At 42.1% G+C, this 13728-nt stretch overlaps 1 protein-coding gene across 1 annotated transcript in view; it reads right to left on the bottom strand.

Annotated features, from left to right (window-relative positions):
* CCDC178 (coiled-coil domain containing 178) overlaps window positions 1-13499 on the bottom strand; it is a gene marked incomplete at both ends in the record, with an annotated part of 171446 nt that extends 157947 nt beyond the window's left edge. The window contains 3 exons of the mRNA XM_081096576.1: window positions 3282-3421; window positions 8226-8315; window positions 13442-13499. Coding sequence (XP_080952702.1) covers window positions 3282-3421; window positions 8226-8315; window positions 13442-13499 — 288 coding nt within the window. The remainder of the gene's footprint in view (window positions 1-3281; window positions 3422-8225; window positions 8316-13441) is intronic.
* Window positions 13500-13728: the final 229 nt, after the last annotated feature.

Here is a 13728-nt window from a genome sequence, read left to right as displayed (position 1 = left end):
CCACAGGTTGAGAACCACAGCTCTAAAAGAATCAATGGAAAATATCCTCGGATGAGGATTAACAACAAGAAAAAGAATTACTTTGTGCAGCTCCTGATGGGGGTTACAATGGGAGCTGGGGCCAGGGCTCTGGCTGGACATCACCAGTTGTTTTCCTCGGCCTTGCTTTGCCCTCTGCACACGCAGTCCCGCTGGAATGTGGAGAAGGGGGGAGCCCCTGTCGCCCAGCACTGAGCAGGGACAAGGCAGTGCCTGGGGTTGTAGGCAATGAATGACAAACATTCATCTCCTCTGCAAGGTACTTTCTGTTGACAACTTTAATTGGGTAGATGTTTTCAAGTGATAAAAAATGTTGAGGAGAAATGCCTTTTCCCTGCATTTCATTCAGGCATTCTGGGATCATTGAAATGTACCCAGACACACACAAAACTTCAGTATTTCCTGCAGGATAATTATTCATTTTAAACATTTCTTACACAAGTCATCTATTTTATTTGAAATTAGGAATAAGCTCAGATTAGCTGATTTTGAGTCATTATCTATAGGAAAATGCACATTATCTAAAGGAAAATTCCATAAGAATTCATGTGTTTGCCTTTTTGGAAATAAAGCTTTTATTTATCAAAAATTCACAAGCTATTTTTTAAAGATTTCTTTCAAGTCCGGTTTCCTTCATTTTCTTTAATTTAAAATTCTGAAGAAAGAGTATGAATGTAAAGTTGTCTAACTAATATTACCAAAATTTCATTTCTGCAAAATATAATGGGAACTTCTTTTCTCATTGTAGTAGGTTAGTCAGAAAAAACATCATCTTTGAAGAAGATAGGTAGCTACCAGTTCATCCTCAAAATATAGATAAACATCTAATCAATAGTTGTGGTGACCTAAACAAGAATCTAAAATAATAAAAGCATAATATGCTAATTAGACCGGACAGCCGAACGACCTTCTGGACGAAGCCGGGCTGTGAGGGCCGAGGCAAGCTGCCGTGGCTGCAAGGGACAAGGCCCTTTCATGAATTTCGTGCATCGGGCCATTAGTATAGCATAAGAAACTTAAGTAAACTTACTCTATTGACCAGTTCAACATCAGCAAATCTATCAAATATAGACTCAATAATAAAATAAAATATTTTTTAATTAAAAAAATAGAAAGTCATAAAATTTTAAAAAGATTATGAGCATTTACTTCACAATAAGTTACATGCCGTTTATATGTATATCATATTTATCAACTTGTAAACACATTACGTTATTATCACAGTTTTTGTCTAGAAGTGTGTTTTTTCTGACATTGTAATTTTGTGTATTTCATGTTGTCAAAATGCCAACTGGCACTCTATGTCTATGAGAATTAAGACCTTTTTCAGCCCTTTGGGGTCATAAAACAGAGGCTGAAATGGGCTTCGGAGTCAGATGGAACTCAGTGCAAATTCCAACTCTAATGCTTACTACCTGTGCTGTGACATATAAATTACTTGATTTGTCTAAGTCTTAGAATTTTCACCAGTAAAGTAGGATTCCTATAAAGGATAAACACAAAAATACATTCTTATTGAGTGCCTAAAGAATATCAGATGTTTGGTAAATGGTAGTTCTTACTATAGCAGATAGATGGGTGCCTCAGTTGTATCTAGAAAAGAAAGGCTCTGCTTCAGGTCCCTATTTATTTTTTTCATTCGAAAGACATGTACTGGGTGCCTGCTCTCTATTAGGCTCTTGGGTGGACAACAGAAGGCAGCACTAACAAAGAAGCAGCAGAAATAATGTAACACTGATATAGGGGGATACGAATAGTACTACAGAAATAACAATAGCCAATGCATATTGGATACATGTCCTATGCTGGCACTTTTAACACAGCCTCTCCATTTCCCTGAAGGTCACGGCATGTCCTATCCTAATAGAGGCAATATGCAAATTGACCATCACTCCAACACACAAGATGGCCACCCCCATGTGGACACAAGATGGCCGACAGGGGAGGGCAATTGTGGCAATCAGGCCAGCAGGGGAGGGCAGTTGGGGGGGACCCAGGCCTTCAGGGTAGGGAAGTTGGGGGGGACCAGGCCTGCAGGGGAGGGCATTGGAGGCAACCAGGCTGGCAGGGGAGGACAGTTAGGGGTGACCAGGCCGACAGGAGAGGGCAGTTGGGGGTGACCAGGCCTGCAGGGAACCAGGCCTGCAGGGGAGGGCAGTTAGGGGCAATTGGGCCAGCAGGGGAGCAGTCAGGCATCAATCAGGCTGGCAGGGGAGTGATTAGGGGGTGATCACGCTGGCAGGCAGAAGCGGTTAGGGGCAATCAGGCAGGCAGGCAGGCAAGAGGTTGGGAGCCAGCAGCCCTGGATTATGAGAGGGATATACAACTGTCCACCAGGCTCGGGCATAAATGGGCAGTTGGAGATCACTCAGATGGTCCCAGATTGGAGAGGGTGCAGGCTGGGCTGAGGGACACCCCCACCCTGTGCACGAATTTCGTGCACCAGGCCTCTAGTGTAGTTATAAAGCCTGAGATTTTAACAAATGCACTATAATGCTTGTCTTGAAGGCAACCAAACCCTAGACCGAGCATCACAGGTGGCCCCCCAGAACCTTCTCAGAGCGATCCTGTAACAGTGGTGAAGGAAGAGAGGAAGCACAGGTCTCTGCTCTCTGGCAAACTTACCCTCCCAGGTGAACACACTACTTGCGCATTAACTGCTTAGAAATATAATCTTTAGAAGAGTGTGAGAATGTTTTTATCATTTCTAAATCATCCTTTGAAAATAATTGAATGTTCAGTAGTTTCAAGAATGAACACCCTTCAGAATAATAAAGGCAAACTAACAGGTTAAAAAGACAAAGAAGGAATAATTATATTCTGTTTAACAGACCTATTAGGTATTTCTTTAGAACAAAATAACTCATTAAAAAGGGCACACTGTCCTTTCATACACCAGTGTCCTCGTCTAATCATCTAATCAGTTTAGTGTCCCCCAAAAAAGAATGTAAATACTATTTAATTTACTAGTCAAGTTGGCTTATGGAAATTACTACTTAGCATGATTGCCTTCGGATAAATAAGAAACAGGTAGGGGGAGGAATCTATTTAATGAGGTTGTTTCACCCTTCTGAAGTGAGACTATCAAAATCACGTCCAGATTAGAAAATTAGACCGCTAAGCAAAGGTTCTAGAAACTATTTCAACTTTCGTAAAAAACAACTCCTTAGGTTCTTTAACTAACATACCCTTGTATGCTTTACAGCACTTGTAACAGTGTTAGCATTTTAAATGTCACTTACCTGTTTCAAATGTCCTTCTATTTTAGACTCCACATCTTCAATGTGTGAAATCATTTTGTTGACACATGGTGAAGGAATATTTACTAAGGAACAGCTGTGACGCCGAGATGGGTAACCAAAGTAAATGCCTTCGTTCACCACTAAAGATAAAGCAGGCAGTAGAAGTTACTCATCAGTTATACACAGTGTAGTAACCTTGATGTTGAGAACATGCAAAAATATTCAGTTTTATTAAAACTAATACTCAAAGTTTTAACAACTAGGTAGATAAATATGTCACAATTACAGAATGAACCTTCTAAAATTTTGAAATCTAAAAAAATCATATATGACTTAAAATGTAAGAAATAAAAATGATTCTAAGAAGCGAGAATACATTCTCAAACTTAAGTTTAAGTGTTTCATAGCATTATGAACTAACTATGGCGGGGGAGGGGGGGCGACGTAAAGAAAAAGGCAGAAAACATTAATTCATTTGTTTCTAAATAAATTCTAAATCAATTTTAAAAATGACTTTGAAATATATTTTAAATTCTCCCTTCAAAGTGATTCCACTTCTTCCAATGCAAGTAATATCCATCCACTCATATATTGAAGGACTTCTTCCTTAAATCCAGCATTAGTTTTTCTTGCTGCAAAAAATAAAACAAAGTCCCCTTCATCCTCATAATAACCTCATTTTCTACCTTCCATTTCTGAAAACTGGAGTCTCTTACAGAGAGTGATTGATGTCCTCACCAGAGCATTCAAGTTGTGCTCATCATCAAATCCACTCAGTCTGATGTGCCTCAGTGCCTCTAATCCTGGCATGTCCCGCATCATCTGAAGGCTGCAGAAGCACAGCAAAGCTGTCCATGAAACTCCACCAAAGTGCTTCCTTGCAGTCCTTTTGTGTCTAAGGACTCTACTGGGCTGGATTATAGCTGCTCATCTTAAATGATTATAGTTACTGATCTTAAATGCAAGACACAAAATAGGGTCGGTGCCTCAATGAGAAGAGTGTGACGACCTCATTTCAATTGACCTTGAGAAACACAGAGGTAATGCTACTGCCTACTGACTGCCTTTTGTTTCAATGCCAACCTACAGAGTTGTCCATAATTTAGGTATCTCCGTTGCAACTGCAGTCTTTTAAACGAAGTCTCCTAATCTCCTCCTCCAAAAGTACAACTTCTGTGAAAATGGCATATCTGTACCATTTGTAAAATAAAAGTTTTGGCCCTATCCCATAAATCTGAATACATGTGTGTATCTGTGTATATATGAACATATATACATTACCTTGGTTTCACAAGTGAGGAAGCTAAGGCTGAGAGAAGTTATAAAACATGTCAAATTCCACACAACTGATAGGCGGGGGAGCTGGTACTTGAACTCCATCTCCCTGGCTATGGAATGTAAGCTATACTACAAGGGTTGTTTTCTTATTTTTAAAAATGTGGCAAAGAGGAGCAGTCCTATAAACATATTTCAGGGCATCTCAAAGGCTTCACATCTCACTTGTTTTTGAATGTTCCTTCAAGATACCAGTTTACTTTGGCCATACTGAACACATATACTTGCTATGACTATTTCCCATGTGTTATATTACATATTTCCTCTTTAGTTCATACACAGAGAAATGCATACTTTCATCTCTGTAATAGTCAAAGGACCAAGTATCTTGATAAGGGCATGTTGCCCTTCCTCCTAGAAATAAGAAGATTTTAATAGACATTTAACAACTAGGCAGTTGTCCTTACACTCAAAACATTTGCTTTGCTTCATTAAATGTGGGGAAAACAAGGATGGTAATGACTCATTTAACATTTTTCTGCAGGTGCCACTTTCAACCCATTGTGTGATTGCTAATTAATTTCCATAGCACCCCTATGGCTTGGTGTTAACATCATACATGTAGTACAGTGTGGAGTGTAAGATACTATGAGTTACATTTTGCACTGAAATTCTGGAAAAGACTTGGCATCATAAGCAGCACAAGACAGAACCAGAATTCTAGAGTTCTTCTTACTGGTTTTATCCTAATGTATGCATGGCATCGGTTAAACCTCTACTCGGCTTTGCTTTTTCATTTTTCCCACCTTAAAGAGACACCTCGATCACTGAACTAGGTGTCCACGTTCATTTTTTTTCCACTTGACTGATAATTAACTGTGCTTCCTAAGCTAAAACTACTCAATCTCTAACCCGAGATTTCTCATTTAATAAGTGAATGGGTTGGTAGGGTGCCATATAAAATATTTTTCACCTAAAATCCCATGATGCAATGAGAATTAATGGTCTTAGTCAAACGTTAATTGACAGAGCTGCTCCTGGTGAAGGCTGTGCACAGGTGGTCAGGGTGGTCAAAGAACTCAGCTCAAGCAGGACCCTCATCCTCTCTAACCATCTGCCCAACCCCAATGTCCGTGCTCAGCGTCAGTGTATAAGCGGACAGATCCTCCTGTATCTGGGCCAGAGCTGAGGTTTGTGGAGACTCTGCAACAAGAAACTTCCATTTGAGAGAAAATATGGACTGGCTGGTTGCGTTGTAAAAATACTATGTTCATGAACTGTCAACTCTCCTTGCTCAGTGACATGGGTGTGTACATGATTTATTCACCCAGCCATAATAATTACCATGCATCTGGAATTTTAGAATGGTAAAACTCAAACCCTATAAGTGGATATGGGGAATGGGTAGAATGAGACTCACTACAGAGGGCATGAATGAACTTTCTGGAAAAATGGAAGACTCTAGCCCAGTCCATGTGGCTCAAGGATTGAGCGTCGACCTATAAACCAGGAGGACAGGGTTCCATTCCTGGTTAGGGCACATGCCCGGGTTGGGTTGCAGGCTCGATCCCCAGTGTGGGGTGTGCAGGAGGCAGCCAGTTAATGATTCTCTCTCATCACTGATGTTTCTATCTCTCTTCCTTTCCCTTCCTCTCTGAAATCAATAAAATATATTTTAAAAAATGGAAGATTCTATATCCTGTTTAAGATAACGGTAAAATAAATCTGTATATTTGTCAAAAGTCACTGACTTGCAGACTTGAAATGAGTGAACTATATTGTACTTAAAATTTACCTCAATAAATTTGTTTTATAACAAAAAAAATCACTCACCAGATCTTAGTAACACCATCCAATAACCTCCTATCATTCTCCATCTCTTTTAACTCTTTATACTCCAGAAAAGAGTAGACACACTTCCCTGAAATGCTCTTCTTCGATCACTTTCTCTCACTTCATTGCCTATTTCTCCTCGTAGGCATGAGTCTTGGTAAGAAATAACTTTCCCTCTTAGTTATCTCCGCTAAGTGCTTAACCCCCCAACTAAACATCTTTAGACTGATCTTTACCCTGAACTCCATGTCAAAACGTACATATCCTTCCTAGAGCCTGACCCTACACTGAGTGGAGAAACGGAAAGGTGGGACCTGTGGGACCCTTTGCAGGAGGGAGGATGTCGTTAGAATTAGAATGCACCCATGGAGTTGCTATACCACAAATAAGGAAATACAGAAATTCAGGACAACAGTAAACTGCATGCCAAAGCCAGAAAGGCTACAGAGGAAAAGAAACACATTGATATCCTCAGACATTGAGCTATACAAGATAAGGGATTCATGCAGAGAGCTCTGCTGGAGGGGCCTGGTACATCCCAAGCAGAGAGAATGGTACCCGACTCAGAGCGGATAATCAGGAACGATTTGGCAAGTAAAGCTATGAAGAGAGACTAAAGATATACCAAGAGGAAACTTCTGATGACAGGTCTACCTCCAATCTACTTGGTATTAAACATTTGGACTTTTTCAAGGTCAACAAGCCAAAGGGAGTCGTAAAGAGACAAACCCATTTGCAAAGCCGGTATTTCAGAAACTAAACTCATTTTCATGCCACTCAACCTCATTTCCTTTCTTGCATCTCTGTTCCCATGATCAAAGTGTGCAACAGTTAAATCATTGTGGAATCCTCTTTTCATTCAAGCTCCTATGTTATTAACAAATCTTATTCCTTTATAATGTCTCCTGAGTTCCCATCTTTCATAGCCATTGATCCTTCATAAATGAAGCCTTATTACCTTAAGCCTGGACTGTAATGAAAAGATAATCAGTCTCCCTATATCCTCCTGTAACCAAATCATTCTGCAAAGCAGACTAATATTTCCAAGCATAGTTATGTAACGTCTCTACTTAAACATATCGAGGCCTAGAGGCTGAGAAATAAAGTTCACGCTCTTGAGCCTGAAACTCAAATGCTTCTTGACTGTACCTCAATCATTTCTAGCTTTATTTTAAGGGATTACTTTTACACTTCTCAATCTACCTGATGCTGTAGTCAAAGTAATATATTTGTTCCATACTTTGTAGGTAAAGAATCAAAATGGCAACTTATTCCATTCTATCCTGTCAAACTGAAGATGTCCAGAGCAGAAATTTACTAATCAAGATTGAAAGTTTTTGATATCAAGTTCTCCACCAGACTGACCTAAGATATAATTATGAGCCCCTGTGCATCAAATGTGCACATTCATCATTTCTTTCCACATATCAGCAACACTTTCAGAGATGTTTTATGGATTCTCATTGAACAATTTTTAAGTCTGGATTTCACACCTTTAAAACATCAGTCCTCATTCTTCTTCTAAAAGACATATCCTCATTAAACTGGAAGTTTCCAGCACCTGCCAGTGATGGCACAAGCAATAAAAGAAAATGTTTAATTTAAAAATTCAAACCTTTGTGAAATTATAAACAATTACTATAAATAAGTTTGCAATTAACAATATGTAATTAACAAAATAAATTATAATATTGTATTCTTAATATTGTATATAATTACTTTGTTAACTATTAATTGATACTTAGGGTTTTTTGCTCAATATAATATTGATATCAAAAACTAATGAGTGACTATAAATATAGTTTACATATATTACAATTTACATTCAGTCCTCACCTTCAGTATTTGTCATTTTATCTTCATGACAAATCTCAACAGCTTCCTTAGGGGCACCAAAGGGAACCAATGCTTGTGATGTGGCATTATCTTTTTGAAAGGAAAGAAAAAGTTCAGAGAGCAGTTCATATATATTTTTAAAATAATTAAATACTATTAAGAAAGTGAAATTACAACTGTCACTATAGGCAAAAACATTTGCACATCGTATCTGTATATATATAAGCCTAAGCAACCATTCGACCAGTAGCTATGATGCTCACTGACCACCAGGGGGCAGACACTCAATGCACAGGCATGGAAACATGGAACAGACTGATGAATCTCAGAGAGGGGGGACGAGGGTGGGTGGGAAGAGATTAACCAAAGATCTTATATGCATACTACAGGCCCAGTGCACAGATTCATGCATGGGTGGGGGGGTCTCTCCCTAGCCTGCGGGGATTGGGCCAGAACGGGCTCTCCAACATCCCCACGAGGGGTCCCAGATTGTGAGAGGGTGCAGGTCAGGTTGAGGGACCCCACCAGTGCACGAATCCATGCACTGGGCCTCTAGTATTTCATAAAAGCCTAGTTTCTGGAACATATAAAGAATTCTTACAACTGAACAATAAAAAAGACAAAGAACTCAATTTTAAAATAGGCAAAAGATGTGCATACACATTTCTCAAAAGATATACAAATGGCCAGTAAGTACATTTAAATATCCCCCTCATGGACGGACCTTGAGAATATCATGTTAAGCCAAATAAGTCAGGCAGAAAAAGTTAAGAACCCTTTGATTTCATCCACATGTGGGATATAAAACTGAAAGTAACAAATGAACTAACAAGAAAAACAAGAACTCACAGGCACAGACAACGGTATGGTGGTCGCCAGACAGGAAGGGAGGGATTGTGGAGGGTAAAGTACTCAAATATGTGTCAGTGGAAGATGGTTTGACTTTGGGTTATGGATACACAATGCAATATAAAGGTCATGTATCATAGAAATGTACACTTGAAATCTATATAATTTTATTAAGCCATGTCAGCCCAACAAATTTAATAAGAAAAAAAATAAAAGATTCTCATCATCATTAGTAATTAGGGAAATGCAAATCAAAACCACAATGAGATGCCACCTCCCACCCACTAAGATGCCTATAATATTATTTTCAAAAGGCGAAAACAGAATTTAACAAGTGTTGCCAAGGATGTGGAAAAGCTGGAATCCTCAGATATTGCTATTTGGAATGTAAACTATTGCAGATGCTTTGAGAAAAATTTGGCAACTACAAAGTTAAACATCAAGTTACGAAACGACCCAGCAATTCCCGTCCTGAGTGTATACCTAGCAGAAATGAAAACAGATGTCCACATAAGAAGCTGTACTCGGATTTTCATAACGTTATGCCTAACAGCCCTAAAATGGAAATGACCCAAACATCCACCTGTCGATGAAGGTGTACACAACACGTGGACTATTTGTGCAAAGGAATAGTATTCATCCACGTAAAGGCACCTTGACAAAATTCTAGTTTAAAGGAAGACAGGCACACAAAGCCAACTGTCTTTGCGAATTCGTTTATATGAAATGTCCCAACTGGGGCCCCATCCTGCCTCGCACACCTGCCGCCAGGGCACTTCTGTTACCTCTGAAATGTTGAAATAAATATGGAACGAAGCGGCATCCGTGTCTGTGCTGAGCGATGGCACAGAGAGGCACTCAGACACCTGCCAGGTGGGCATCCCTGTCTGGGCAGTGTCGCAGGTGCGAGCCGAGGGCAAGATTGTGGCTGTGGCTGCGATGGGCCAAGTGGGCTGCTGCCCTCCTGCCCTCCTGCCCTCCTGCCCCCCTGCCCCCCTGCCCTCCTGCCCTGGGCAGTGCTGCCCTCCTGCCCCCCTGCCCCCCTGCCCTCCTGCCCCTGCCCTGGGCAGTGCTGCCTTCCTGCCCTCCTGCCCCCCTGCCCTCCTGCCCCCCTGCCCTCCTGCCCCGCTGCCCTCCTGCCCTGGGCAGTGCTGCCTTCCTGCCCTCCTGCCCCGCTGCCCGGGCGGTGCTGCCCGGAGGCCGCCTTCAGACCTGCGGGCCCCCAGTCCCCGCTGCGGCCTGTGCTGCGGCCGGTGGTCCGGTCCTCCGGGCAGAGTCCGCCGAAGAACGCCCCGGGGAGGCCTGAAGGCCCCGGTGGGCCCTGGGGCAGCAGTGGCGCCCAAGGGCAGGTCCGCCCTCCCCACACACATGGGGCGCGGGCCCTGCACCCCGCAGGCAGGTGGGCTCCACAGTCGGTGTGGTGGCCGGGCTTGCGGGGAGGAAGCGGCCGCGGGGGGCCGCGGGGCCGCGGGCGGATCGGGAGCCAGGTGCGCAGCGTCACTGCAGGGAGGTCTCCGCGCATGCGCACCTGCAGGACAGGCGCTTCCTGCACAGCCTCCCCCCCCTCCCCAGCCCCAGGCCTTCCTGCCGCTGCAGGTGAGGGTGCTGCAGCCCCCAACACCAGGCCCTGTGGGCCCGGCCACGTGCACTCGGGCTTCCCGCCAGGTGGCGGCCCGAGGCCCCCAGCGAGGCCACTTGCGTGCATGTGCTGGTCGGTCCGTCCGCTCCTTGCTGGGGTCGGTGGTCCGGTCCTCCGGGCAGAGTCCGCCGGCGAACAGCCCCGGGGAGGCCTGAAGGCCCCGGTGGGCCCACGTAGGAGCTGCTGGCGGGGCTTCTCCACAGGCATGCAGGTGAGGCCCCGGCAGGGCTCCAGGCGCAGCCACCTGCACCAGGCCAGGTGCTTCTCCTTCACCCGGAGGAACCCGCCCGGGGCCTTCACCTGGCCGGGCCCATGGCAGCCCCTCCACCCGCCTGGACGGCGGCTGGGTTCTTGGCCTCCGGCCGCTCCGAGGCCAGGGCTTACTGACCTGCTCACCTGCGAGCTGGGCGCCAGCCAGAGGGCAAAAGGTTGGCGCCAGGAGCTGGTCTGTCCACCAGGCCCATGATCTTCCCACAAAGCAGGTATATTTGGGGTTGCCAGGGGCTGGTGGAGGGAGAATGGAGGTGACGGCTAATGTTATAGGGCAGCGGTTCTCAACCTGTGGGTTGCGACCCCTTTGGAGGTCGAACGACCCTTTCACAGGGGCCGCCTAAGGCCATCGGAAAACACATCTATAATTACATCTTGCTTTTGTGATTAACCGCTATGCTTTGATTATGTTCCATTTGTAACAATGAAAATACATCCTGCATATCAGATAGTTACATGACGATTCACCACAGTAGCAACATTACAGTGATGCAGTAGCCACAAAAATCATTTTATGGTTGGGGGTCACCACAACACGAGGAGCTGTATGAAAGGGTCGCGGCGTTAGGAAGGTTGAGAACCACTGCTCTAGGGCTTCTTTGGGGGGTTATGAAAGTGTTCTGGAATTAGATAGTGGTGATGGTCGCACAATACTGTGCTTATACTAAAAACGTTGGATTGTACAGTCTAGAGAGGTAACTTTTTATGATGTGTGAATTAAAGTTAAACACAGCAGTGCTTATAAGTACTTTATTGTAAAGCTTCATACTGAGTAAATCTCTACTTCATTGAAGTGTGATATGACAGTCCAATTCTTTTTTTTATTTTTATTTACCTCATATGTCGAGGGAAATTTGTAGCTTTAAATAATTACATTTGAAAATTAAAAAACACTAAAAAAAAAATTAGTTATCTGAGCATCCTAATTAAGAATATGCGTGTCTGGGGAGGGTGGGCGGGGAACCAAAAGAAAGTAGAAGAGGTAATAATACCTGAAGTTAATGAAATAGAAAGTAAACCAAAAAAAAGAACAAAACAAAACTCTAGAGATCATTAAAAAGGCCATAAATTATTACTTTGAAAAAGTGAACACAAATGAACACATCTGGCAAAATTGCTCAAGACAAAAGAATAGAAATGGAAGAAACAAAACCAATGTCATGAATGTAAAGGAGGAATAGCTGCATATAGAGAGAGGTATAAATAAGACACTATAACACTTTTGTTTTAATACATTTAAAATTTAACCAAATGACCAAATTTTTAAATGAAAAAATTATAACTTGCCAGTAGTGAATTAAGAATAAGTAGAAAGTCTAAATAGTCCTATAACTACTGAATATTTTATATCAATAGTTTAACATGTCCCTAAAAATTAAAACATAAAAATTTAGCCAAACAGTCAAGAAAAGTAATTAAAATATTATATTATTTTTCTCAGAGAATAGAAAATGAATAAACATTCTCTACTTCAATTGTGAACATCCGACAAGGACAAACTAAGTAAGAAAACTTACGGGCCAATTACTTATAGTATGATAAGTATTTTGGTACGACCACAATAGTTTCATGATGATGGACACAACGTAAGGAAAGAATTTAGTGTTGATGTTGAGAAAAATATTATGTTAAATCCTATCTGGTGGAAATTAATAAATAAGACCTCACGCAGTGTGTGTGTGACGTTAATGACAGAGCTAATGACAAACGTGTCTGAAGGGTGGTGGGTAACTAGGTTCAGTACCTCAGCCAGCAATGATTGCTTTGGGCATAAAAGCTTAGAATCCGCCAAGACATAGTGACAGACACTGAGGCCTGATCATAGGCATGTCAGTGCTTTGCCTGATGAACTGAACGCTCTCTATAGAGGTCGGTTGTTTTGCATGGAGGATGGGGAGCTTAATGGAGGAATGATGCCAAAGAGACAGAAATTAATTTTAACTGATGACCACTATTTGTGCCAGCATTCCAAATATTGGATCTCATGTCATCGAAATACAGATATCCTCCACTTCCTAGCTAATCCAGATAGTGGGTTTTTCTTAAACCGATGCACTCCTTCCACTCCCCTCACCTTCCTGCCCCCGCAAGTTTGGGTTTGTGACCCCTGAGTCTGAAGAAGACGCCTCACTGCCTTTGGAGCTGCTTCCTTCTGTGACCGACTGAATTGCACTTAACAGTGAGGGCGAACCTATGACACGCATGTCAGAGGTGACACGCGAACTCATTTTTTTGGGTTGATTTTTCTTTGTTAAATGGCATTTAAATATATAAAATAAATATCAAAAATATAAATCTTTGTTTTACTATGGTTGCAAATATCAAAAAATTTCTCTATGTGTCATGGCACCAGAGTTAAGTTAGGGTTTTTCAAAATGCTGACACGCCGAGCTCAAAAGGTTCGCCATCACTGACCTATGACCTGGTTTCAAAGAAAACCGCTTACGGATAACTTTACCTTTCTTGGTTTGATCATCTCCAGAGGGAGAAGAGGAAGCTGTCTTGTTTTCAGGCATGGCTATTTGCAGTATTTCGAGACCTAATTAGGAGGAAAAATATTTACATATCATAAATCAGTAATCATGTATATTTAATTTCAGTAAAAATGGTCAGTTCAAAAACTGATAGTCAGGGTAAGGCTTCCCGTATTATTGTATTATTGTGTGTGTGTGTGTGTGTGTGTGTGTATATATATATATATATATGTAAAAATCAATACTAAGTTATGTTTAAAATGTAAGGAAA

The sequence above is a fragment of the Myotis nattereri genome, assembly GCF_964212035.1.
Source record: "Myotis nattereri genome assembly, chromosome: 8".
NCBI classification, from domain to species: Eukaryota; Metazoa; Chordata; class Mammalia; order Chiroptera; family Vespertilionidae; genus Myotis; species Myotis nattereri.
The sequence above is the reverse complement of the archived record's forward strand: the minus strand, read 5'-3'. Positions and strand labels throughout refer to the sequence as shown.